Source organism: Ursus americanus, chromosome 22 (genome assembly GCF_024610735.1).
Source record: "Ursus americanus isolate L20-20 chromosome 22, mUrsAme1.1.p, whole genome shotgun sequence".
Taxonomy (NCBI): domain Eukaryota; kingdom Metazoa; phylum Chordata; class Mammalia; order Carnivora; family Ursidae; genus Ursus; species Ursus americanus.
Window position 1 is genome coordinate 41,565,668 of NC_142148.1, and position 23,497 is coordinate 41,589,164.

General features: G+C 43.8%; 1 protein-coding gene across 3 annotated transcripts in view; it reads left to right on the plus strand.

Moving 5' to 3' along the window:
- The window catches only part of KAT14 (lysine acetyltransferase 14), a 32,631-nt gene that overhangs the window by 2,595 nt on the left and 6,539 nt on the right, over positions 1-23,497 (plus strand). For all 3 annotated transcript variants that reach the window (XM_045809511.2, XM_045809529.2, XM_045809520.2), the window contains exons 3-6: positions 3,491-3,612; positions 9,901-10,082; positions 11,842-12,258; positions 12,394-12,959. In XM_045809511.2, the coding sequence (XP_045665467.2) occupies positions 3,491-3,612; positions 9,901-10,082; positions 11,842-12,258; positions 12,394-12,959 (1,287 nt within the window). The remainder of the gene's footprint in view (positions 1-3,490; positions 3,613-9,900; positions 10,083-11,841; positions 12,259-12,393; positions 12,960-23,497) is intronic.

A 23,497-nucleotide genomic window follows, 5' to 3' on the forward strand; every position in this document is an offset into this window, starting at 1 on the left:
CCATGTTTAGGACAATAAAACCATTTAAAAAAATGTGAAGATGGCCACACTAGAAATAGTTAGAAGGTATAATGTGGCTCATTGCAGAAACCAACATAAATCCAGCTTTTCTGTATTTGAACACAGACGTGCTTGAATATTTTTTGTTTGATAAATACCTATGGGCGGGCACCTTTTAACCATCTCTAGTACCAGCACCTTAATCCAAGCCAGCGATAGCCTGAACAATAGCTTTTTCCTGATCTCCAACTTGCATTAATTTTTCTGGTTTTGTTCTTATGTTAATAGGTCTGTAACAGGGTACAAATGTTAACAGTAAGTTCTAAAAACGAACGGAGTATACGTACTGAGTGCCTAGGACAACCCCGGTGCTGTTGTCGGCCTGGAGACTGCTGTGCTGAGTGAGAGAGCTGGGTAGCTGGCATGCTAGGCATTTATTTTGGATAATAAGCAGATGAATGAAGAAGTTAATTACCAATAGCACTTTTTTTTGCTATGAAGGAAATTAACAGGGTAATGAGTTTAGATGAAATGTCCTTAGCCACTTAAGGTATTCCTTATAAAACTGTGATTGCTTTAGCAGCTTAGACTGTTATCTTCATTATCAGTGCTTCTCTAGGAGATATACTTATGAAATCTGTCAGGGGTGAATTTAGGGAGCCTTTTTTGACTTGGCTGAAAATGAAGGGAAGTTTGTACTGAGGATATAACCTCATAAATAGAATTGTGATGTTTTTCTCAACGTGTACATGGGATATTGTGTCTAGGCAAAGTCAGATTAATATTAATAGATTATTCTGATGCATATACCCGCGGCGGATTTGCATTTGATCTGCAGGTAGCTTCTCAAAAAGCTGTAACGTGGAAAAATAGCAAATATGTATAGTTAATTTGCAAGAACACTGGTTTTCTGTGGAGGTTCTTTTGAAAAGAACAAGTGGCTTTTGGTTATATTGCTTAGAAGATATAATATTGGTTCAGTTTGCACATTTAATGAGACTAACATTACTTGAAAATTGTGTTTTCACTGCCAGAAGATGGATTGATGGGAGATAATACCCTGGTATAAAGTAGTCGGTCAGACACTTGGTAGATCTGGTCTTGGTAAACTACTGACCAGTATTTCTAGTTGCACCTATAAACCTAGACTCTCAAGAAAGAGCTGAAAGAGAATCATGTGGTTTTGGATAGATTTTATTGATGTCACCAATAGGATATTGGAATATGGGTTTTCTATCTTTTTAAAGCTTTAACTTTGTTAATTTATCAAAGTAAGAAGTAGAAATGTTTGATCACAAAATACCATTAGTAAAGAAGTCTGGTCTCCTGACCTTTCTTCCATGCCCTTTTTTGTGTCCTCTCCTCCTCGGGGATTTGTGAACAATAGTTGGAAATGCAGGAGAAACTTTATCATGTGTTTGGGAAGGCTAGGGTACTTGTTACATTCTCATCCTGGACACTTACTCTTCCGTGGCAGGTAAAGAATGTACCGTGATCTGTACTCATTATTCTTCTGGGTGTTTTCCAGCAGGTACTTGTGAAATGCCTACTGTGGCTCTGCCAGCCCTGAGCTCAGCTGTGAGCTCAGCCCTGGGTACACACTGTTACTGATGAGCTTGGGCTGGTAGTAGGAGAGCAGAAGACTGACCTGGGATTCCTTTTTTGAAGATTACAGATTCCAGGAGAGGAGGAAAACCATGTCCTTCATATGTTGAGTTTGTGGTTTGCACAATAAATATTAAGTGATTTTTTAAAAAGTTATTTTCAAGTAAATATATGAGTTTTAACTTTTTAAAGTCATGAAATATTTCACACATACCAAAAAAAAAAAAAAAATAGCAGAAATAAAGTAGCAGACAATGTCTCTACCACTGAGATGAACAGTGAATAAATGTGTCTGAGGGGTCCGGGAGCAGGCAGAAGGAACTCATTTCAGTCTCTGCTTAAAGCATTTCTTGAACGATAACTTTTTAAAATTGTGGTAAAATATATATAACATGAAAGTTTACCATTTTATCTATTTTTAAGCATAAAATTCAATGAATGGCCTTAGGTACATTCACATTGTTTTGCAACCATCACCGCTATCCATCTCCAGAATATTTTTATCTTCCCAAGCTGAAATTCCATATCCATTAAATAGCAAGTCCCCATAGACAGTAACTGTATTAAGGAAGATGTTTGTTGACTGATGTGGACCTGTTTAAAAAACGCATGGAAGAACCTGAAAACTCGGTTGATGGGGTTAATTGTTTGGTGGTTAAGCTGCAGGTTTCATGAGTCTAAGGAGGGGGGAGCTCGGTTAATGAAGTGTCAGCATTACTAGAAGTGTCAGCATTACCAGGCCCTTGGAGTCAGAGATTTTCCTGTGGACCGTTGAGGGGGTCTCAAGCTATGAGCACAGGTGCTGGGAGCCTGAAATGCAGTTTACTATCCCCCTTATACTTTCAGGATGCACGTTCTAGAAAGAAGAATCAAGTTAGATTCTTTTCTTGGATTCTCTGTCCCCTTTTCAGTTTCAGTGGCCCCTAATCCATCATTGTTTCTATTAGGTTGAAAACAGTTTTGAATAGCTGGTATCGTTTTGTCCATTTACATGAAATTACATAATTCAAAATTGCATATAGATGTAAGAAGACATGCCTGAAAGCATAGTGATTGAGCGTGTCAGATGTGATTGTTTCTGATGGTAGATTTAGAGTGATTTATACCTCCTTCTTTGCTCTTCTATTATTGAAATCTTTTACAGCGAACATGTGTTACTTGTATTTCTGGAAAACACTTCCCAGTTTGGGGCCACCGAATGCATTACCTGTGAAGGAGCAAGACTGGACCAGATGAGGGGAGTTTTCACATGGAGCTCTGGGGGTGTCTTGGAGCCTCTGAGAGTGGGCTGAGCAGGCAGGCCTCTCGGCTCCGGGGCCCTAGTGCTAATGTCATCCGAAGAAAGGTTTCCACGTATGAAAATGGCTAAACACTGAGTAGATGGTGACTAACATTATTTTCAGCTTTGAAATTCCACGAGTCTTTTGTTTCTGCTCTGTAAAGAGCTTAGAAAAATATATAGGTAGAGGTGACTTTCAAAATATTTAATAAAAGTCAGCCCCATCGGTCAGAAAATGTGGGTTCTGCAGGTACCTGGAGGCCTCACAGCCTCTTGTCTAGTGCCGCATTGTGTAAGATGGAGAGATGGGGGGACACAGGTAGGTTGCTTGCTTGCTTTGGACGGCAGTTGTTAATCGTGATCAGTTCAGCCACACCGCAGCCCTGCATACGCAGCCTGTAAGGAACAACTGCACATACTTAAGTGGCTTAGTGCTGCTCACCTAATGAAAGTAAAACACGAAATAAAATTCTCTATGAGACTATTTCTTTTTCCCCTCTGTTCCCCACCATTCCTACTCAGACTATAAAACAACGCACGTTTCCCCCAAAGGGTAACATCCCTAATCATGCTTTTCTCCCAGCCCTTGTTGCATTTGTGTTCCAGGTTGTCATGCTAGCTATGTACAACTTGTCTCTGGAAGGAAGTGGACGGCAAGGTTATTTCCGATGGAAAGAAGATATCTGCGCCTTTATTGAGAAACATTGGACCTTTTTACTAGGGAATAGGTAATGTGATTTTTGAAAAACTTACACTTGCATGAAGAAGTAAAGAACAAAGTACACGAGGTTTGAGACAGCCTAACGAAGCCCTTTAGGAATTAGTACTTGTGCGTTACAAAGAATGTTTTAATTCCCAAAAATGTTACTTTTTTAAGTTAAAAAACGTGTTTACGGAAAACCAAAGTGGAAGTATATACTATTAAAAGTATAGGTTCCCAGGGCACCTGGGTGGCTCAGTCAGTTGGGCATCATGCCTTTGGCTCAGGTCATGATCCCAGGGTCCTGGGATTGACTCCCGCGTCGGGGTGCCTGTTCAGCGGGGATTCTGCTTCTCCTCCCTCCGTCTCTCTTTTCCTGTGCTCTGTGTGTGTGTGTGTGTGTGTCTCTCTCTCAAATAAATAAATAGTATCTTTAAAAAAAAAGAAAAAAGTGTAGGTTTCCAAACTTTTCTTACCCTGCTTTGGAGGCAACTCTTGGTTTCTACTGAGCATGAACAGATTTGAAGAGATTCTTAGTCAAAAAATAGAGCATTGGATTGCGTGAGGCTGTTTAGTAGCTGCACGAGTTACTCTGTAATGTGAGGATACAGGATCTTTATGTGCTTGTGAAATCAGTGTCTTACAGAAGGTCAGAGGAAGAGAAACAATGGCAGTGACGGACTGTACCTATTTAAATTGCTCTTCGTTACTAGGCTCTTACCGGTATTTGTTTTTATTAACTAGCAGGTGGAACCTGTTGATACATTTTGGTATTGTAGCGCTTAGCAAAGTCTAGGTGCATGCGTACGGCTTGTGTATTCGTTCCTCTCCACGACGGGGCATTGGCTTTACTGCTGTGCACGCCTCCTTGGTGGCCGCTTTGGCTCGTCAGACCTGGGTGTGCCAGTGCACAGATACGGAGACCACATGTTTTAACTAAAGGTCCCTGCGGATCAACAAGATTTTTATTGCTATTAGGGATTAGTGAGTTTGCAACTGCATTGGCAAATGGTGTGAGCTGCTGATGGCTAGTTGCTGTCTGAAGTCCAGTGTGAGGTTCATAAATCTTGCCTAATTGGGTCAGTGTAGACGTGCCACAGGCTCTGATCACAATCAGAGCAGGGAGCTTGTACCTGCCCTCACTCCGAGGGTACTGTAGCCTCTGTTTCCTCGGGCGCTGAGAGGTCACAGCTCTGCCAGCACAGCTCAGAGCTCAGGGCGGCCAGCCGACAGGAGAGGCGGCTTTCTGAAGGCTCGCTGTGAGAAGATAATAGAAGAGATTCAGTACATTTTTACAAAAGGAGTTATTTTTGTTCTTGAGTTATTTAGTGCTACTAAGAAAAGAATTGACAGTATAACTGGTTCTTTTCTTAAAGAAAGGAAATATGTTGTCTTAGTTTAATGATTTAGCACTATTTATGGAACTTAATACACCCCATTTATAAGGCGCAAGAAAGGGAAAGAACTGATAAAATTAGATCTTGGAATGTTTTCCTGATCTCTCAGTGCCATTCTGCTTAGTAGATTATCTTCTAGAAGAAACTGGATTTAAATTGCCTGTTTTTAAGGATTTTGCCATATTTTCACATAAGTTGTTCAGTTGTTTCATTTGTTCATTTGTAGAGCGTGCTCTGAGGGGAATCAGCCAGGGCTTTTTTTCTTTTTAATACTTCACTGAAAGGCATTAATTACTCTCCAGTTTCTGTGTAGTTTAACCATTAAACTAGTGGGGTTTGGCGATGTTAGTGTATCAGTTGAATTACCATTTACTTATTTAAATCCAGTCACTTTTTTTTAAAATAAGTACATTCATTTTAAAAAGACACTTCAAACCATCGTGCTAAGTAGAGAACCCGTATCATTTGCCATACATAGAATGACACTATAAAAATAGGTGTGCTAAAAATAAAACAGTGCTATTAAGTTATAGCTGGATCACAAGGCTTGTAAAGGCAATCGAGGCCCTCTGTCTTAATTAAAAAGGGTAGCAGCGTGTGTTAGGGAGAACTTGAAAGCAACGAACTTTCTCCTTGATCTCACTAGAAGGAATGAAAGATCATTAAAAATTACTCCATGTGGGGCTCCCGGATGGCTCGTTTGGTTAAGCTTCTGACTCTTGGTTTTGGCTCATGTCATGATCTCGGGGTGGTGGGATCAAGCCCTGCCTGCTCCAGGCTGGGAGTGGATTCTGTCTCTACTCCTCCCTTGCCTGCTTGCACCTGCGCGCTCACCTGTGCGTGCTCTCTCTCTCAAAAAAAAAAATTAGTCTGTGATTCCTTGTCACTCAGTGTCCTGCCTCAGTGCTGTCCTTCGCTTTGGGAACTCTGCTGTAAGCATCAGTGATTGGAGAAGCCCCCTGAAACCCCTCGTCAGAGGCAGTCACCGCATAGTCACACTTCTCTGTGTGTGAACATACACGGAATCACTACGCCCCAGGGAAGGGGCCTACGCAGGACATGCACAGTTAGAGATTTTTCAAAGCTACTGAAGGCTTTAATTATGCTATCCATAGAACAGTCTTTAAATTCTTAACGATAATCATTTCTCATGTGCCATAGGATCTAAGAGTATAGTATACTGTGTAATGAAGTACAAGATTTGAATACATTTTCTTTCAGATGTTTGCAGGCTTTGCTTTTATGACTCTGGGTACCTATTGTGGAAACAAGTTTAAATGTATACGAAAGCTTTAATTAATTGCTGCAGCTTAATTGTCTTTGTATGTGTGATCATTTAATCTGCTTTTATAATCCTGGCCTTGAATTTTTCTAGGAAGTGTAACTTTTTTTTTTTAATTTCAGTGTAGTTTAACATACAGTGTTCTGTTAATTTCAGGTTTACAGTATATTGGAGGTATATCTTTGATTAGTGAAGAATACTTTGAATACTTTCCACTATTACCATATTTCACTGATATTTAAGATGTGCACATTTGTAAATTTTCACATCTCTAACAGCTGGATACAAGCTGGATACAATCTTAGAAGGGATAGTGTGTCATAGCTGATGGCTAGTTTTCTTTTTTTGTTGTACGTAAAATGGTGTATCTTAAAGTCAATGAATCTTACATTTGATGAAATAGGATAAAACAGATTCATAGTATTTAAAAATTTTTAAATGATCTGACAAGGATTTCAGGAGGATGGCAGAGTAGGAAGCACCAGAATTCTTTCCCCACCTAGAAAATAGTGGAGGTGGCAGAATCTGTCTGATGTACCTGGATCTCTGGATCTGTACTGAAGGCTTGCAACTTCCAGGGGGAGGCTTGGAAGGTAAACTGCATTGATTTTGGTGGATTTCAGCTCTTAGCACAGTGACATTTTCCCATTCCACACCCTTCAGCCCTGTGGCAGCCAGCAACACACCTGTTCCCAAAGCAGCTCATACACGGCCTGTGGGAGTCAGGGTAGACAAAAAGGACCCTGTCCTCCAGATATCAGGAATCTGCTCTCATCACTGATTGCTGCTTCTGGTCACAGAAATGAATATGAAGAGGTGGGCTGCACCTCCCCTGAATTGTTGTAAGCCTTTTCCCCCCTCTGGCTGCAATGACCTCAAGGGGACTTAAAAGGCTGGCATTTTCCTCCCCACCTTCGTTTTTCTCTTTGTCCCCTCTTTGGAGCCAGACATTGAAGACCAAGACAATCAAAAGTAACCACATACACAGAGGAAATTAGAAAGTCACCGTGCATGCCCAGGGAAAGGACCTGAGAAGAACTTAAATTTGTACCTCAGGCTGATCTTTGATACAGAGACACCCCACAACAATCAGAAAAACAAAAACCCTTAAGCCTCAGAGAAGGAAAAGAATCTGATTTCCAGAGTGACTACATTTTTAAATTCAAATATCCAGCTTTGAACAAAAATTTACGAGGAATACAAAGAAACAGGAAAGTATGGCCCATTCAAAGGAAAAAAACAATAAACCAACAGAAACTGTTCCTGAAAACGACCTACCGGTAGATCTACCAGAGAGACTTTTTTTTTTTTAATTTTATTTTATTGATTCATTTGACAGAGAGCACAAGCAGGGGGAATGGCAGGCAGAGGGAAAGGGAGAAGCAGGCTCCCCACTGAGCAAGGAGCCTGATGCAGGGCTCAATCCCAGGACCCCGGGATCATGCCCTGAGCCAAAGGCAGATGCTCAACCGACTGAGCCACCCAGGCACCCCCAGACAAAGACTTTTAAACAACTGTGTTAAAAATGCCCAAAAAATGATGTCTAAACACAACAGAAATATCAACAGAGAGATTAAGAAGCTAAAAAGAAATTCTGGAGCTGGAAAGTACAGTAGCTGAAATGAAAAATTCCCTGCAGTGGGGATTCAGAGGCAGGTTTGAGCAAGTAGAAGAAAGAGTAAGTGAATCCGAAGGTAGGAAATTGGGAGTTACTGGGTCAGAGCAACAGGAAGAAGCAAGCTGACAGAAAAGTGAGCAGAGCCTGAAGGACCTGGGGAGGGGGCACCATCAGCTGGACCAACATACCCACTGTGTGAGAAAGCAAGCGGAACATGCTCCCCCTCCCCCCACACTATCCTTTGGGTAAGAGTGGGGCTTAGAAAGGTTAGGAAAAGGTATGAATGTGGGAGAGGTGCCCTGAGACAAAAACATTGGGGCAGAAACTATGTGTCATTGCCCCCATCTCAGAGAGTGCTAATGCCTATTGAAGTTTTTATTTTTGGTTTTTCTTTCTTTTCTAGTACATCTTTGTCCCTAAGAGTCCTTTTTTCTTTTTGCCTCCCTAGCAGTATTTTCCAACTGTTAAGGCTGGTCTTATGAGAGACTGCGTTTCAGGATTTCTGGTAATTATGTTTTCAAGGTAGAAATACAACAGTTGCCTTTAAAAGCATTTTCAGGGCACCTGGGTGGCTCAGTTGGTTGGGCGTCTCCCTTTGGCTCAGATCATGATCTCAGGGTCCTGGGATCGAGCCCCACATCAGGCTCCCTGCTCAGCAGGGAGCCTGCTTCTCTGGTGCTCCCCCCTGCTCGTGTGCATGCACTCTCTCTGTCAAATAAATAAAATCTTTAAAAAAAAAAAAAGTTTTCAACAGGAATCTGAATAGTTGACATTTTACGTATCATTTAACATTTTTGTTACATCTTTTTCTTTCCAAAGCTGGTTATTCCCTCAGAGTTCAACTCTATTTGTAGAACATACTGTATCGTTTTATTCCACTCTACTATGTACAGACAGACTGAGAGGTATATCTGACTCCTGGGGTAAAATGAACTGTTTACCAGGGCTAATGATTCTCTTGCTTGCTTTCTTGAGAGCTGTGTTTAATTCACATATAAAAGCAACTCAAGTTCATTTCAGTTAGCCTGTGGCACTCCGTAATCATGATGATTGGGATAAGTGTTTTATTATGAGCTTTGTTTGAATTATTTCATTTAATCCCTACAGCAACCTTATGAGCTAAGTTCTGTTATCCTGATTTTATTTTATTTTTTTTTTTTTTAAAGATTTTATTTATTTATTTGACAGAGAGAGACAGCCAGCAAGAGAGGGAACACAAGCAGGGGGAGTGGGAGAGGAAGAAGCAGGCTCTTAGCAGAGGAGCCTGATGTGGGGCTCGATCCCAGAACGCTGGGATCACTCCCTGAGCCGAAGGCAGACGCTTAACAACTGCGCCATCCAGGCGCCCCTGTTATCCTGATTTTAAAGAAGAAACTGAGGCAGCCAGAAGGTGGTAGAGCCAGGACTTGAGGCCAGACAGGCTCCAGAGCCTCTCCTTTTTTTTTTTTTTTTTTTAATATTTTATTTATTTTATTTGACAGAGATAGAGACAGCCAGCGAGAGAGGGAACACAAGCAGGGGGAGTGGGAGAGGAAGAAGCAGGCTCATAGCGGAGGAGCCTGATGTGGGGCTCGATCCCAGAACACCGGGATCACGCCCTGAGCTGAAGACAGACGCTTTAACCACTGTGCCACCCAGGCGCCCCTCTCCTTTTTTTTTTTTTTTTTTTAAATTTATTTATTTATTTTGAGAGAGAGAGAGCACACATGAGCAGGGAGAAGAGCAGAGGAAGAGAGAGAGAATCTCAAGCAGACTCCCTGCTGAGCACAGAGCCCATGTGGGGCACAGTCTCATGACACTGAGATCATGACCTGAGCTGAAACCAAGAGTCAGAGGCTCAACTGAGTGAGTCACCCAGGTGCCCTCAGCCTCTCTCTTGACTTAGGCTCTGTTCCTTCAAAGATTGGAGGTTCCCTAGCGTATCATAGGCTTTGAGTACTAGAGTATACAGAGGGGGTATTTTCTACATAATGAAAGAATTGAAAAGCCAGTAATTTTTTAAATTCTTGAACTTTCCAGGAAAAAGACTTCGACCTGGTGGAGCACGGTAGCGGGTTGCCTCAGCGTGGGAAGCCCAATGTTCTTCCGTTCGGGTGCTCAGGAGTTCGGAGAACCAGGATGGTGGAAGCTTGTTCACAACAAGCCCCCAATAATGAAGCCTGAAGGAGAGAAGCTGTCTGCCTCGACTCTGAAAGTAAAAGGTACTCTTGTGAGAGCGGTACAGGATGTGCTGACCAGGCCGAAGCCAAGCAAGTGTGAGCTTGTGAGACATCCTCCTTGTTCCAGGCATAGCCCATCTGCCTCTCTGGAGTGACTCTATTTGGCAATTTCATTATGACACATTTTGTGTGTGCTATAAATAAATACCATACAAAAAATATTTTATCATTTCCTAATCAAGTGACCAGTTGTATATGTGCTCCCAAGGCGAGCATTCAAGTTATGAGTTCTGTAAATTTCCTTTGGTATCTGAAAGGTTCTCTACTTCCAATCTCATTTTGTTTTTCACCTTTTTAATATGGAAATTCTAAAACATACACCAATATGAATAGAGTAATATAATGAATCCCTATGTACCTTTCACCTCACTTTAGCAGTTAACTGCTAGCAGTCTCATTTTATTTAGACCCCTGGGTACTTTCCCCCAACCCTCCACCCATCCCGCCCCTTGGATTATTTAGAAGGAAATCCCAGGCATCAACGTTTAATTCTTATCTCAGTATGTTGGGCGCCTGGGTGGCTCAGTCGGTTAAGTATCTGCCTTCAGTTGAGGTCATGATCCCAGAGTGCTGGGATCGAGTCCTGCATCAGGCTCCCTGCTCACTGGGGAGCCTGCTTCTCCCTCTGCCCATGCCCCCACTCGTGGGCTCTCACACACACACACACACACACACACACACACACACACACTCTCTCTCTCCCTCTCTCCCTCTCTCTCATAAATAAATAAATAAAATCTTAAAAAAAAAAAAACAAACATGATAAACATCTCAGTATGTTATCTTTAGGAGATAAGGACTCTTTTGTAGCCTAACCATGATGCCATTCTCACACTTCAAAAAAAATTTAACTCCTTACAGTCACACATTGGTCTGATTTTTTTTTTAATCTAAAAAATTTTAGTGAGCTTTAAATTTTTAAAAATATAACTGAGAAAAAAATCAAATAGCATTGAAAAGTAGAAAGCCTGACAGTGTCCCTCTCCCCCTCACCTATACCTACACCTTTTTCACTCCCCAGAGTAACCACTGCTGTCTCTTGTGAATGCTTTTAGAAGTTATTTCTACATCTTTAAGCATTTTTATTGAAAAAATAAATAAACTCATACTGTGATACCTGTTCGTTATTCCCTCTTCCGCTTACGAGGATACTTGGACATCTTCCCATAGCAGTACATGTAGAGCTACCTTCTTTTCTTCTTTTGTTTTCATTGTATCCCGTTGAGTGACCTTAATATGGTGATATATAATAGGCCATTCCCCTGTCGATTGGTGTTTTGGTTACCTCTACCTCTTTGTTGTTGTTACTTTAAACGATGCTACAGTTGTATGCATTCGTGTGTAAATTATTTGTGATAAATTCCTGGAAACAGGTTGCTGTATCAAAGGACATTATTTATTCAGAATTTTAATTGGTGTTGCCAACTTACCCTGTAAAAAGTTGTAATAAAATGTATGCCTTACTAGAAAGGCATGTAAATACCCATTCCGCATATTCTTGCTGAGCATTACCAAACTTTTAATGTTTACCAATTTCGATAAGAAAAGATAGCATTTAATCATTTAAATTTCCATTATAATCCCTTTTTTCTTAAGAAAGCTCTAGGTCTTAGTTTAGGGCTTTCATTGTACATTTCTCTATTTTGAACGTGGTAGTAAGTTCACAATAATAAATTAGCAAAAGAAGCCAAAGCTGAGATATTTATTCTTAAAAATTTAGGTATTTATTCTTTCCTGGCAGCCTCAAAACCAACTTTAGATCCCATCATTACTGTTGAGGGCCTTCGAAAACGGGCAAGTCGGAACCCCGTGGAATCTGCCATGGAATTAAAGGAGAAAAGGTCTCGTACTCAGGAAGCAAAGGACATTAGGAGAGCCCAGAAGGAAGCAGCTGGCTTTCTTGACAGGAGTACTTCTTCGACTCCGGTGAAGTTTATAAGCCGTGGCCGCAGGCCAGACGTGATTCTGGAAAAAGGAGAAGTGATCGACTTCTCATCCTTGAGCTCCTCTGACCGCACCCCGCTGACCAGCCCATCTCCTTCTCCATCTCTGGATTTCTCTGCCCCTGGGACCCCCGCCTCTCACTCAGCCACACCCAGCTTGCTCTCAGAGGCAGATCTGATTCCAGATGTGATGCCACCACAAGCCTTGTTTCATGGTAAGACTTGCCTTTCTTGCATCTTTGGTTTTATGTGTGGGCCATGGTACATGCATGCGTTTTCACCTCGTGGGCAGTGTGCCCTGCCTTTCTTCTTTCCTCAGTCTTGATCACACTGTCTTGCACTCTGCACAGATGATGATGAGATGGAAGGCGACGGGGTCATAGACCCAGGGATGGAGTACGTCCCACCCCCCTCCGGGGCAACAGTGTCCGGGGCAGTAGTCGGGGGCAGAAAGAAGGTCAGAGCGCCGGAACAGATAAAGCAGGAGGTAGAGAGCGAGGAGGAGAAGCCCGACAGGATGGACATTGACAGCGAAGACACAGATTCCAATACATCTTTGCAAACCAGGGCTCGAGAGAAGAGGAAGGCACAGCTGGAGAAGGACAGGAAACCTAAAGGGCCCAAGTACACACCTGTGAGCATCTACGAGGAGAAGCTGCTCCTGAAGCGGCTGGAAGCTTGTCCCAGTGCCGTAGCCATGACGCCGGAAGCTCGCAGACTGAAGCGGAAATTGATAGTCAGACAAGCGAAAAGGGATAGAGGCTTACCACTCTTTGACTTGGATCAGGTTGTTAATGCTGCTCTTCTGTTAGTTGATGGGATTTATGGAGCCAAAGAAGGAGTTTCTAGGCTTCCAGCTGGACAAGCCACATACAGAACGACCTGTCAGGACTTCAGAATCCTTGACCGATACCAGGTGAGACTCTCGGGCGGCAGTGGAGGTGGGGCAGGCAGACTTCGGAGTGGGCACCGTGCTGTGCTGGGACTTCAACTCCTGAGTGATTCTAGGGGAGAGAGAAAACAGCAAGGGAGAAAGATACAAAAATTGTTGGGCTTTATGTTTTGAAACTATTCATGATGGATACCCCTTAATATATCTGGGTTTGTTTGTTTCCTTTTGGGCGTTCAAGACAGAGCCTTGACACTTTCTCTGTCCCTCCTGTCCCTGGCGCGGACTGAGTTTACACATGGTTTGTGTCATAGCTCTGAGTGCTACTTTTGTTGAGGACATAGGAGGTGCCAGACCAGGTGCTGAGCCGGCTCCAAGGAGACCACACGTAGGAGTAGATCAGTGTGTGTCAGCGCTTCCCAGGGAGATGCAGAGGAATCCAGGTCTCCGGGGAATGATTAATTCCACTCAGAACTTCAAGAATACACCTTTCCACAGCAGGAACGACGGGTCTTATCTTCCTGAATCTTTGCTAGCTCTTGCTCCTAAGCAGCCTTTAACTACTTTTGCTAATCTGATAGCTGTGAAGTGAAATCTTATTTTTTATTCACATGTCTTTGTTTCCAGGTGAATTTAAACAGTTTTCATGTTTCCTAGGTGTTTCTCTGTCGGTGGATTGCCTATTTGGATTATTTGCACATTTTCTGTCTTCTTTGGAAACTAGTGGGCTGATGCTGCCAGTGTTCTGATCTTATTCTGTGATGTACCATGTGTGGGGCTTTTTCTTCTATTGTGTTGGCCATGTGGTGTGTGGGCCCTTTCAGTCTGAAACTCTCCTGGAATTCTCCTGGAATTCTGGAACATCTTCTTCCTTTCCTGTCTTCTATTTTCTCTCTTCTGTCTTGTTAGAACACACCTATTATTTGGATGTTGGTCCCTCTAGACCAGGGGTCGGCAGGCTTTCTGTCAAGGGGCAGACAGTAGATGGTTCTGGCTTTGCAGGCCACACAGTCTGAGTAGCAACTTCTCTCCTCTGCTGTTGTGTGAGAGCAAGATGTAACGGATGGGCGGGGCTGTGTCCCAGTGACAGGTTATCTACTGCAACAGGCCAGATCTATAGTTCACTGACAACCCCTACTCTAGATGCATCCCTTTTCTCTTTTTTCTCCTGTTTTCTGTCTTTCCTGGGAGATAGTAACCTGCCTGCGTGTACCCTAGGGTGAGTAGGGAGGGCCAGGAGCCTACCATTCAGCTGGCAGACTTCCCTCCGGTAGTCCAGAATCGCTGCCGAGCCTCTCCGGACAGTCTAGCCTTCTGCCCGTGGAGGGAAAGATCGTTTCTGGAGGTGGGCAGTGGGGGTGTAATTGGAGACTTTAACCTCTTAAGAGACTCCCAGTCTATCGTCCTCTTGCCCACTCTCAGTGTTAGCAGGACCCATTGCCTTACTGCCTTTCCTGAGGCTCTGCATGTAAATCATGGGGCTCCTGGTCCGTCTTCACTGCTGCCTTGGGCTCTGGCTCTCTGGTCTCAGCCGTTTGCCACTTACTCATATGCTTTTGTTGCAGTCATCTACTCACCTTTTCTTTGTTCTTGTGGGTTTGTCTTTTTAATCCCTATACTTAATTTTTTAAATTGTGAAATGTGTCCTATAACTGTAGAAGAATGCATACAACACATCGGTATAGTTTATAGATTAATAAATGCTTTTGAATCTATCTCTTGGGTTAAGAAACAACATTATAAGCACATTGGAAGTTCTGTGTACTGCCTACTCTTGAGTTTTTTTATGTCACTTTTAGTTTTTAAAAAAGCTAAGTAGGAGGCACCCATCTAGCTGTGTAAGGACTTTGCCACTCTTAGAGGGAAGCTTCCAGGAGAGGGTAAGCTGAGCAGTCTCCCTGGGTCATTGTTGTAGAGTGAATTGTGCCCCGCCTAAGATTGTATTGATGTTTTCGCCCCTGGTACCTGTGAGTGTGACCCTGTTTGGAAATAGGGCCTTTGCAGATGTAATTAGTTAAGATGAGGTCACACTGGAGCAGGGTGGGCACTTAATCCAATATGACTGGTGTCCTTACAAGAAGGGGAGAAGAGACACAGAGACAGACCCAGGGAGACCACCATGTGATGGCTGGGGCAGAGCAACGTGTCTATAAGCTAAGGGCACCAAGGGTCGCTGCCATCACCAGGAGGTAAAAGCATAGAGCGGGTTCTTCCTTGGGATACTCAGAGCGCAGCCCTGCTGACCCCATGATTTCTGACTTCTGGCCTCTAGAACTGTGGAAGAATAAGTTTGTTATTTAAGCCAGCAGGTATGCGGGCCATAGATGTGGCAGCCCCAGGAAACTCACACAGTTGTGTGCTGGCTCCAGCTTCTGTGACCCCTTTCTAGAGGAGTCAGTGTTTTAGGTCATTAGGCAGTCCTGGGAAACATAAGGCTCATCACAGCCCGAGCCTCAGGCAGGGCTGTAGTGTATATCGTGCAGTGTGGCAGAAATCTGGGCAGGGGCAGTGCGACCCTCTCTTTCCTGCCTCCGGACTAATGTGCTTCCTGCAGCCTGTAGGAGGTCAGAGTGTCCTCTGCTGATCCAGGGAGTGGGCATGGAGGGAGTAGAAGAGTCTGAGAGTGCATGGTGAAACCCAGCTGAGCACTGAGGAGATTCTGGGCTACACCTCCCTGTGTTGAATGGTCTAGTAATCACACTGCTGGGTATTTACCCGAAAATACAAATACATGAATTCAAAGGGATATAAGCATCCCGACGTTTATTGCAACATTACTTAACAATAGCCAAACTATGGAAGCAGCCCAGGTGTCCATTGATAGATGAGTGGGTAAAGAAGATGGGTTTTATATATATACATATATATGTATATAAACACACACACACACACACACGCACACAATGGAATATTAGCCGTAAAAAAAAGAATGGCATCTTGCCATTTGCAACAACATGGATGGAGCTAGAGAGTATAATGCTAAGCAAAATAAGTCAGAGAAAGACAAATACCATATGACTTCACTCATACATGGAATTTAAGAAACAAATGAAGGGGGGAAAAGATAAATCAAGAGACAGACTTTATTGTAGAGAACAAACTGCTGGTTGCCAGAGGGGAGGGGGGTAGGGGGAAAGGGGAAGCAGGGGATGGGGACTAAGGAGGACACCTACGATGAAAAAAATAAAATGATAAAACTAAATAAAAGATGATACACTGCAGCAGGGACTTAAGACAATGGCCTCAGTGTGCCTGCTCCTCGAGTGACACTTGTCGCTCAGTAGTGGTCCCAGGACCTCCCTTCGCTGGAGACTCACTCGCCCTTGCTCTGTATTGAACCTTCGGTTTCCTGTGCCTCAGCTTCACCTTCTTACAAGAAGGTTTACTCCCTTGCTTTCGTTGAGCGCATTCTTAGTGGCTTCTGGAGGAAAGCTGCCTGGGAAGTAAAACTGGAGACCTTACATGTCCGAAAGGCCTTGAACTTAAGCCAGAGTCCCAAGCCAGTGTTGGGTAAAGCTGAGACAGCTAAGCAGTACTGGCAGCTTTCCCATTCTGAGGGAAAATGAGGCTCAGCCTGGGTCTCTGTGTCCAGACCCGTTATCTGGGAGCACCCTGTGACGTGGACCCCCACTGTCTCTTCCTTGGGGTCTTTCCCTCGGGCCACTCTTCCAGTCTCGGAACCCTGGTTACCTCCTAGGGGCAGGGGGACCCTAGCCTTCCAACTTGTGGGACTCCTGCCTCCGCGCCACGGGAGCTGCCCCCCAGAGTGCCGGTTACACCTCCCCTGGAAATGGGATGTGCAGACGTCTGTGGGGAGGCAGCCAGCTGGCAGCAGGGGTTGAGGCCCTGGGGATCGAACTGCGGGGCACACAGCTCTTCCGTGCTCCTTATTCTACTGCCCCGTTTCTTCCCAGCTCCAGAGGAGTCTGGTGCTGCCACCGGGTTGTGGGAGGGTGCTGCGGTACAGATGGGCCTGCTTCTCACCTTACCCGGAGCCAGCTTGGGAGTGCTGGCTTCACAGCAATCAGTATTTGTCCATCTGCCTCCCAGATGTTTCTTCCCCTGATCTTTCTATTTTTGTCTGCTTCTCTTTTTTTTAAAGGCTGATTCTATAGTTCTAGTGGGTTTGGGAGGGGATAAAATTGTGATTAATCTCCCATCCCAACATGGAATTTTAGTATCATGTTAATGCAGTTACACAGGGGAGCAGCTATCAGTGCATTTGCTCAATCTGTACTCTTTGTTGTTTTCTGATAAATCAGTCATAGCTATAAATGTCCCTATAAGGCTGCTTTAGCTGTGACTTAGGACTTTTGAAATGATGTGAGTTCATTATCAATCAGTACTTAGCAGTTTGTGATTTTTCTCATTATTTCTTCTGTTACCCGAGTTATTTAGTGCTTTTTTTTTTTTTGGTTTTTAGATATGTAGGAATTTTTTTTTTAATTTACTGTTTTCTTTTTTTATTTTATTTTATTTTATTTATTTATTTGACAGAGAGAGAGACAGCCAGCGAGAGAGGGAACACAAGCCGGGGGAGTAGGAGAAGAAGAAGCAGGCTTCCCATTGAGCAGGGAGCCTGATGTGGGGCTCGATCCCAGGATCCTGGGATCACGCCCTGAGTCAAAGGCAGACGCTTAACGACTGAGCCACCCAGGCGCCCCAGGATATGTAGGAATTTTTAAGGTCTCTTTTAGTAATTGATTTAATTTCTAATCAAATTATGTTGCGGTCAGAGAAAATAGTGTATATGATGTTGATTCTTTGCTATAAAGAAAGTTACATGCTCTATTTTTATTCTTTTTGTGGGTCCTAACTTACGACATGTATTTATTTTGCTCTGTAAATTTTCTAATATTATCATGTGGTCTTTCTTCCAAACAGAATATTTTTGCATGTTCTTATCTATCTTTGTTCTTTTGTATTGCTTTTTTAGATAACAGTAAACCTCACTAAACTGTTTATTCTTCTTTCCCATCGTTTCTTCCTAGATTAATTTCTTGTTAGACTACTTTCTTTAACAGTTTTTTAAAAATACGGTCTTTTTGAAATTAATTTTGAATACCTGTATGCCTAAGATTATCTTCATTTCACTCTTGCATTTAAATGATAGCATAGCTGGATATAAAATTGTAATTTTATTTTTTCCTTCAACATTTTGAAATTATTACTCCATTATCATCTTGCATATAGTGTTGCTGCTGAGAGCCTCACTGTTGGTCTTATTCTTGTTTCTTTGTAGGTGGTCTCCTGTCTTATTTTCCCGCACCCTGGAAGCGTCTTCATTTCCAATCTTTAATTCTGTTTGTGCTTTAAAAGTGTTTTTTTGATCTCATTTATCTTGTTTGACAGAGCTTCTCCTTCAGTCACAGTGTCTTATATGCTGATTTGTTGTTAAAAACCACTAACTTCTGCTTCAGAGCCAAGTACAACACAGAGTTTGGGATAAGAAGGAACAGTAGCTTTATTGCTTTGCCAGGCAAAGAAGGCTGCAGCAGGCTAAGGCCTTCAAAACTGCAAACCCGCCCGGAGGAAGAGGCTGGGGGGCTTTACAGGGAAATACAGGATCTAGCTGGGTTTGACAGGAACTGTGTCTGTGCTGCCAGCCTCATTGGACATGTCTTCAGGATAGTACTGGCTTCCTGAAACAAAAGGCTAAGAAGGGAGGAGGAGTGGTTGTGCAAGAGAGGAACAGGGTGACTTTAAAACCGAACTTCGCTGAAGCATTAGTGCAACCATTTTGATTTTTGTTCAACTTTATGCTTTTAAGCGGTTTCATCTTGACATTTATCCTGCCTTTGTTCTCTGAGCTTCCCAGATTTGTGGTTTTGGTGTGGTGTCTGATTAATTTGGTGAAATTCTCAGTCATTACTGCTTCAGATATTTCTTCTGCTCCTTTCTCTCTTCTCGTTCTGGTATTCCTATTACACGTATTTTACGCCTTTTACAGTTGCAACACAGTTCTGGATATTCTCTTCTGTTCTGGGTTTTTTTAAGTCTTTTTTTTCTCTTTGTTTTTCAATTTGGGAAGTTCCTCTTGATGTCTTCTCAAGCTCAAAGGTTCCTTCTTCAGCCCTATCCGGTCTACTCTTGAGCCCACCAAAGGCGGCTCTTCATTTCTGTTATAATGTTTTTGATCCCTAGCATTTCTACTTGATTCTTTCGTAGCATTTCCATCTCACTGCTTAAATTGCCCATCTGTTCTTGGGTGTTGTCTGCTTTGTCCAGTAGAGCCCTTAACAGTTTAATCATAGTTGTCTTAAATTCCCGGGCTAATAATTCCAACATCTCTGCCATGTCTTAGTCTGGTTCTGATGCTTGCTCTGTCTCTTCAGACAGTGTCTTTTGCCTTTTAGTATGCCTTATAATTTTTCTTGAAAGCCAAATATGTTATCCTAGGTAAAAGGAACTATGGAAAATAGGCCTTTAGTGGTATAGGGGTGAGATGTACTGGTGAGAAGCAGTCCATGGACCTATGATCAGTTCTCAGTCTTTTAGTGAACATGTGTCCCTGGGCTGTTACTGTCACAGTGTGTCTCAGATTTGCTTCCCCAGTTGGATGGCATGGAATGGCTGGCGGGAGCTGGAGGTGGCTAATTTCCTTTCCACAAGTTGGTTAGGTTCTGATAAAACCGAATGGGCTAGGTTTTGGTACAATACTTTCTCTTGAGGACAGGCCTTGTTATAAAGAACAAAGGACTCTGACATATTTTCAGAACAGCTACCTTTTTCTTGCTGGAAGCCTGAGGGGATTTTTTTCTTTGATCCTTACCATGAGAACCTGGTAGAGCTCCTGGAGGTAAAAGTCACAAAAATGTGCCCCCCCCAACCCCCTGGAGTTTTTTCTCTCCCCTTTATCCACACTGTGTCTCCAGCAATTTGTCCGTTGCTGGTTAGGTTTTCCTACCCCAGCACTGGTTCCTGGAGGTTTCTACTCTGCGGAGTTAGGATTCTCTGTGTACACCTGTTTGTCTTTCCAATTTGGGGGGAGGGGGTATAGTTTGCTCTGTGATCTCAGTGCTCTGATGGATCTATGAAGAGTTTTTACTTGTTAGGATACAGCGACAACTTCCGTTCTCCTTATATGCTGGACAGGAAATCGGAAGTCCTCTCACTTGCTCTTTAATCTGCGAAATTCTTCATCTTTGCTTCTTTAAATATATTCCTCTTTTATTTTTTCCCCTCTTTTATGAACTTCTGTTATGGGTGCCGACACCATTAATTCTTTCCTTTATCTCTTCCTTTGCCTGTTTGAAGAGATCCTCAGTCTGTCCCTAACTTGTTCACTGAGTCCTTTATTTCAGTGATCATGTATTTAATACCCGGTAATGAATAAGAGTTTCTTCATAACTATACTCATTCCTGTTGCCAGATGCCTTTATTACCTTGGAACCTATTTATTATGCTTTTTTTTTTTTTAACAGGCTTATCGAGATACTATTCACATACCATACAATTCCCCCGTTTAAAGTGTGTGTACAATTTGGTGGTTTCTACCGTATTCACAGAATTGTAGAGCCATCATCATAATCAATTTTAGAACATTTTCATCACCCTGAATGGTTTAGCTGTTACTGGACAACCCCCCACACCCAGCCCCCATGAATCTACATTCTGCCTCTATGGATTTATCTATTTTGTTGGACATCTCACATAAGTGGAATCAGATAATATGCGGTCTTTCCTGACTGCATTCTTTCACTCCGCACGTTTTCAAGACTCACCCATGTTGTAGTATATATGAGACTTCATTCCTCTTTGTGGCTACGTAATTCCCCATTGTGTGCACGCACCACATTTTGTTTACCCACACATCAGTTGATGGACATTTGGGTTGTTTCCACGTTTTGACTCTTGTGAACAATGCTGCTTGAATTGGTATAGATGTCTCTGTGTGGACATAGGTTTTTATTTCTCTTGAGTACTTACCTATGAGTGGGATTGCTCAGTTCAATGGTAACATATTTAACATTTTGATTAACTGCCAGACTTTTCCACATTAGCTGCACCATCTTAGATTTGCATCAGCACTTTATGAAGACCCTGACTTTTCCACACATCCTTACCAATACTTGTTGTTATCTCTTTTTGACTATAGCCATCTTCGTGGGTGTCAAGTGGTATCTCATTGTCGTTTGGGTTTGCATTTCCCCGATGACTGTTTATTTGCTTTTTAAAAATGCTTGGCTGTCTGGTAAATTAACCCTGCCTTTTCCAGTACATTTGTTTACTTTGTTTTCTTTTCTGCACTCCTTGTTAGCATATCTTGAGTTTTTCCCTTGTGAATGAAGATTCTCTTGGTCTAACCAGGTGCCTTTGCTGGTGTGTACACCTGGGGGAGGGGCACCCTCTTGACAAGTTGTAGTCTCCAGCAGTCTGGGCGTCCTGCTGTGACCCCTCCAGCCGACACTTGCAGGCAAAGGTGATTGGCAGAGATCTGCCGGAGCAGAGCTTGTAAGAGGAAGTGCCCCCGTCCCCGTGTGTGGTAGAAAGCCTGCTCTGCTCTAGGCTGCCCTTTGCTGCCTACCTGTCCCTGGCCACCTTTGGTCTCTCCTGAGGTTTCTCACAGCCTTTGTGTTCCATCTTCCCTGTCACTTTTATGGCATCTTTTAGAATGGGTTTGGGGAACGGACCCAGCAGCCCACCTAGTGCTCCATTTTGTTTAGAACTAGAAGTTAGAAGAAACTCATTTAATATTTTCCAAACTGTGGGATGCTTCCCCCCAGCCCCCCGCCACCGTTTTGTCATTCAGCAAAGGTAAATTGAGTACTCGATGTGTGCCAAGCACTCCTCCAGCTGGGGACGTTGCGGTGAAATAGGTCGGGAGGTGCCCACCTGATGGGGCAGTGAGATGACAGGACTAGCTCACGAAGCGGGATCATTTCCTGCAAGGTGGGTGCCGCAGCGGGCGGGAGAGCAGAGGCAGCAGTACCGCTTGAGGACAGCCTTTCAGTGGAGGTGCCACTCGACCCCATCCCCTCCACAAGGAGGAGCCCAGCTGAAGAAGGTTCGGGGCAGAAGGCCCAGGTGCAGGCCCCGAGGCAGCAGATAGTTTGGTGCGTGGGGCTGGAGCATAGTGATGGCGGAGGAAGTGGGTGGGAGATGGGGCCACAGAGGTTAACAGGTAGATCCTGCAGTCACAGGTAAGGGCTTTGAATTGTACGGGAAGCCACATAGGAGTTTTGATCAAGGGAAGTGGGTATATTTGTTTTTAAAAGAAGCATCTGGCTCCATGGGAGAATGGGCGATAAGGGGCGAGAGTAGAAGTGGGGAGACCCATGGGAAGTAGCGGTAGTGATCCAGGCAGACGTTGCAGGTGGTCTAGAGAAGTTAGGGTACTGGATGACTTCTGTGGAATCCACACAGCTCACCTCGAGTCATGAACCAGATGGTCCATTGTGGGCCAGTGGTTCAGTGGCTGCTGTTTCGGTGATCTGTTGCTGCATTGCAAACCACTCTAGAACTTAGAGGCTTAAAGCAGTATTTAATCTTCTGATTCTGTGGGTTGACTAGGCTCAGCTGGGTGGTGGTTCTACCCCATGTGCTGAAGGCTGAGGTTACGCCTATGGCTGCCTTCAGCAGGGAGCTTGGTCAGGATCAGAATGACCAGGATGGCTCGCCTTCCTCCAGAGCCCATCTCCAGGTGGGGTCCAGCCTAGACACCGTGGCAGCTGGACTGGAAGAGAGAGTGCGGAAGCTGCCGGTGCTCTTAAGACCTGGGCTCAAGGTCCCAGAGCGTGACTTCTGACGCTTTGTCATTGGTCAAGGCCTGTTGCAAGGCCCACCCAGATTCAAGGGGAGGGAGTAGACCGTCCCTTGACAGGAAGAGCCAGTCTCCACAGGCGCGGGAGGAAGTGTCGAGGCCACGTTTGGAGACTGTATACCATAGCCCTGAATTTCCCTCTGAAACTTATTTGAAAGTCCTGGAAGAATTTCAAAGTCATCCTTTGAAAGTTTTGGTGTCCAGTTGGGGAAAGTAATGAGAGCAAATTATAAAAGAAGGAATTCTTGCTCTCCTTCCAACGAAGTTATTTTCTAGGCTAAAGAGCAAACGGACTCTCCAAAAACAACTCCGGTTTCTAAACTTCATCTAGCCCTTGGCAAACCACTTCATACATGTGCCTTTTAATCTTCCATCTGGGCTCTCTGCTGTAAAGCCCTAATTGCACATGTTCTGTTCCTACATGACTGAGGGCCCTCGAGCAGTACTCCAGGAAGCAGACATCTCCGTTCAGGCTCCCGGCGTGAAACCCACCTGTTCAGAGCACCTCCTCGTTCGACCTCTGGGAGGGCCTCTCCGCTGTCGTGATTTGTCATAGGGACAACGGTCTATGTCAGTCCTACACCTGTCCAACTTAGTAGAATAGAGGCCGATTTTACCAAACCCGTACACAGGGGCGGCATTAGTTGGCCCCTTCCACTCTGTGGATAACACACTGCTCCTCCAACGTGACCCACGTGTTGAGTAGGTTAAGATCTGATGACTGGATTGGAGGTGTTATTAGGCAGAATGCAACCTACAGAAGCTGTAAATCCAGGGCTCAGCCCTGCATTCCACTCACTTA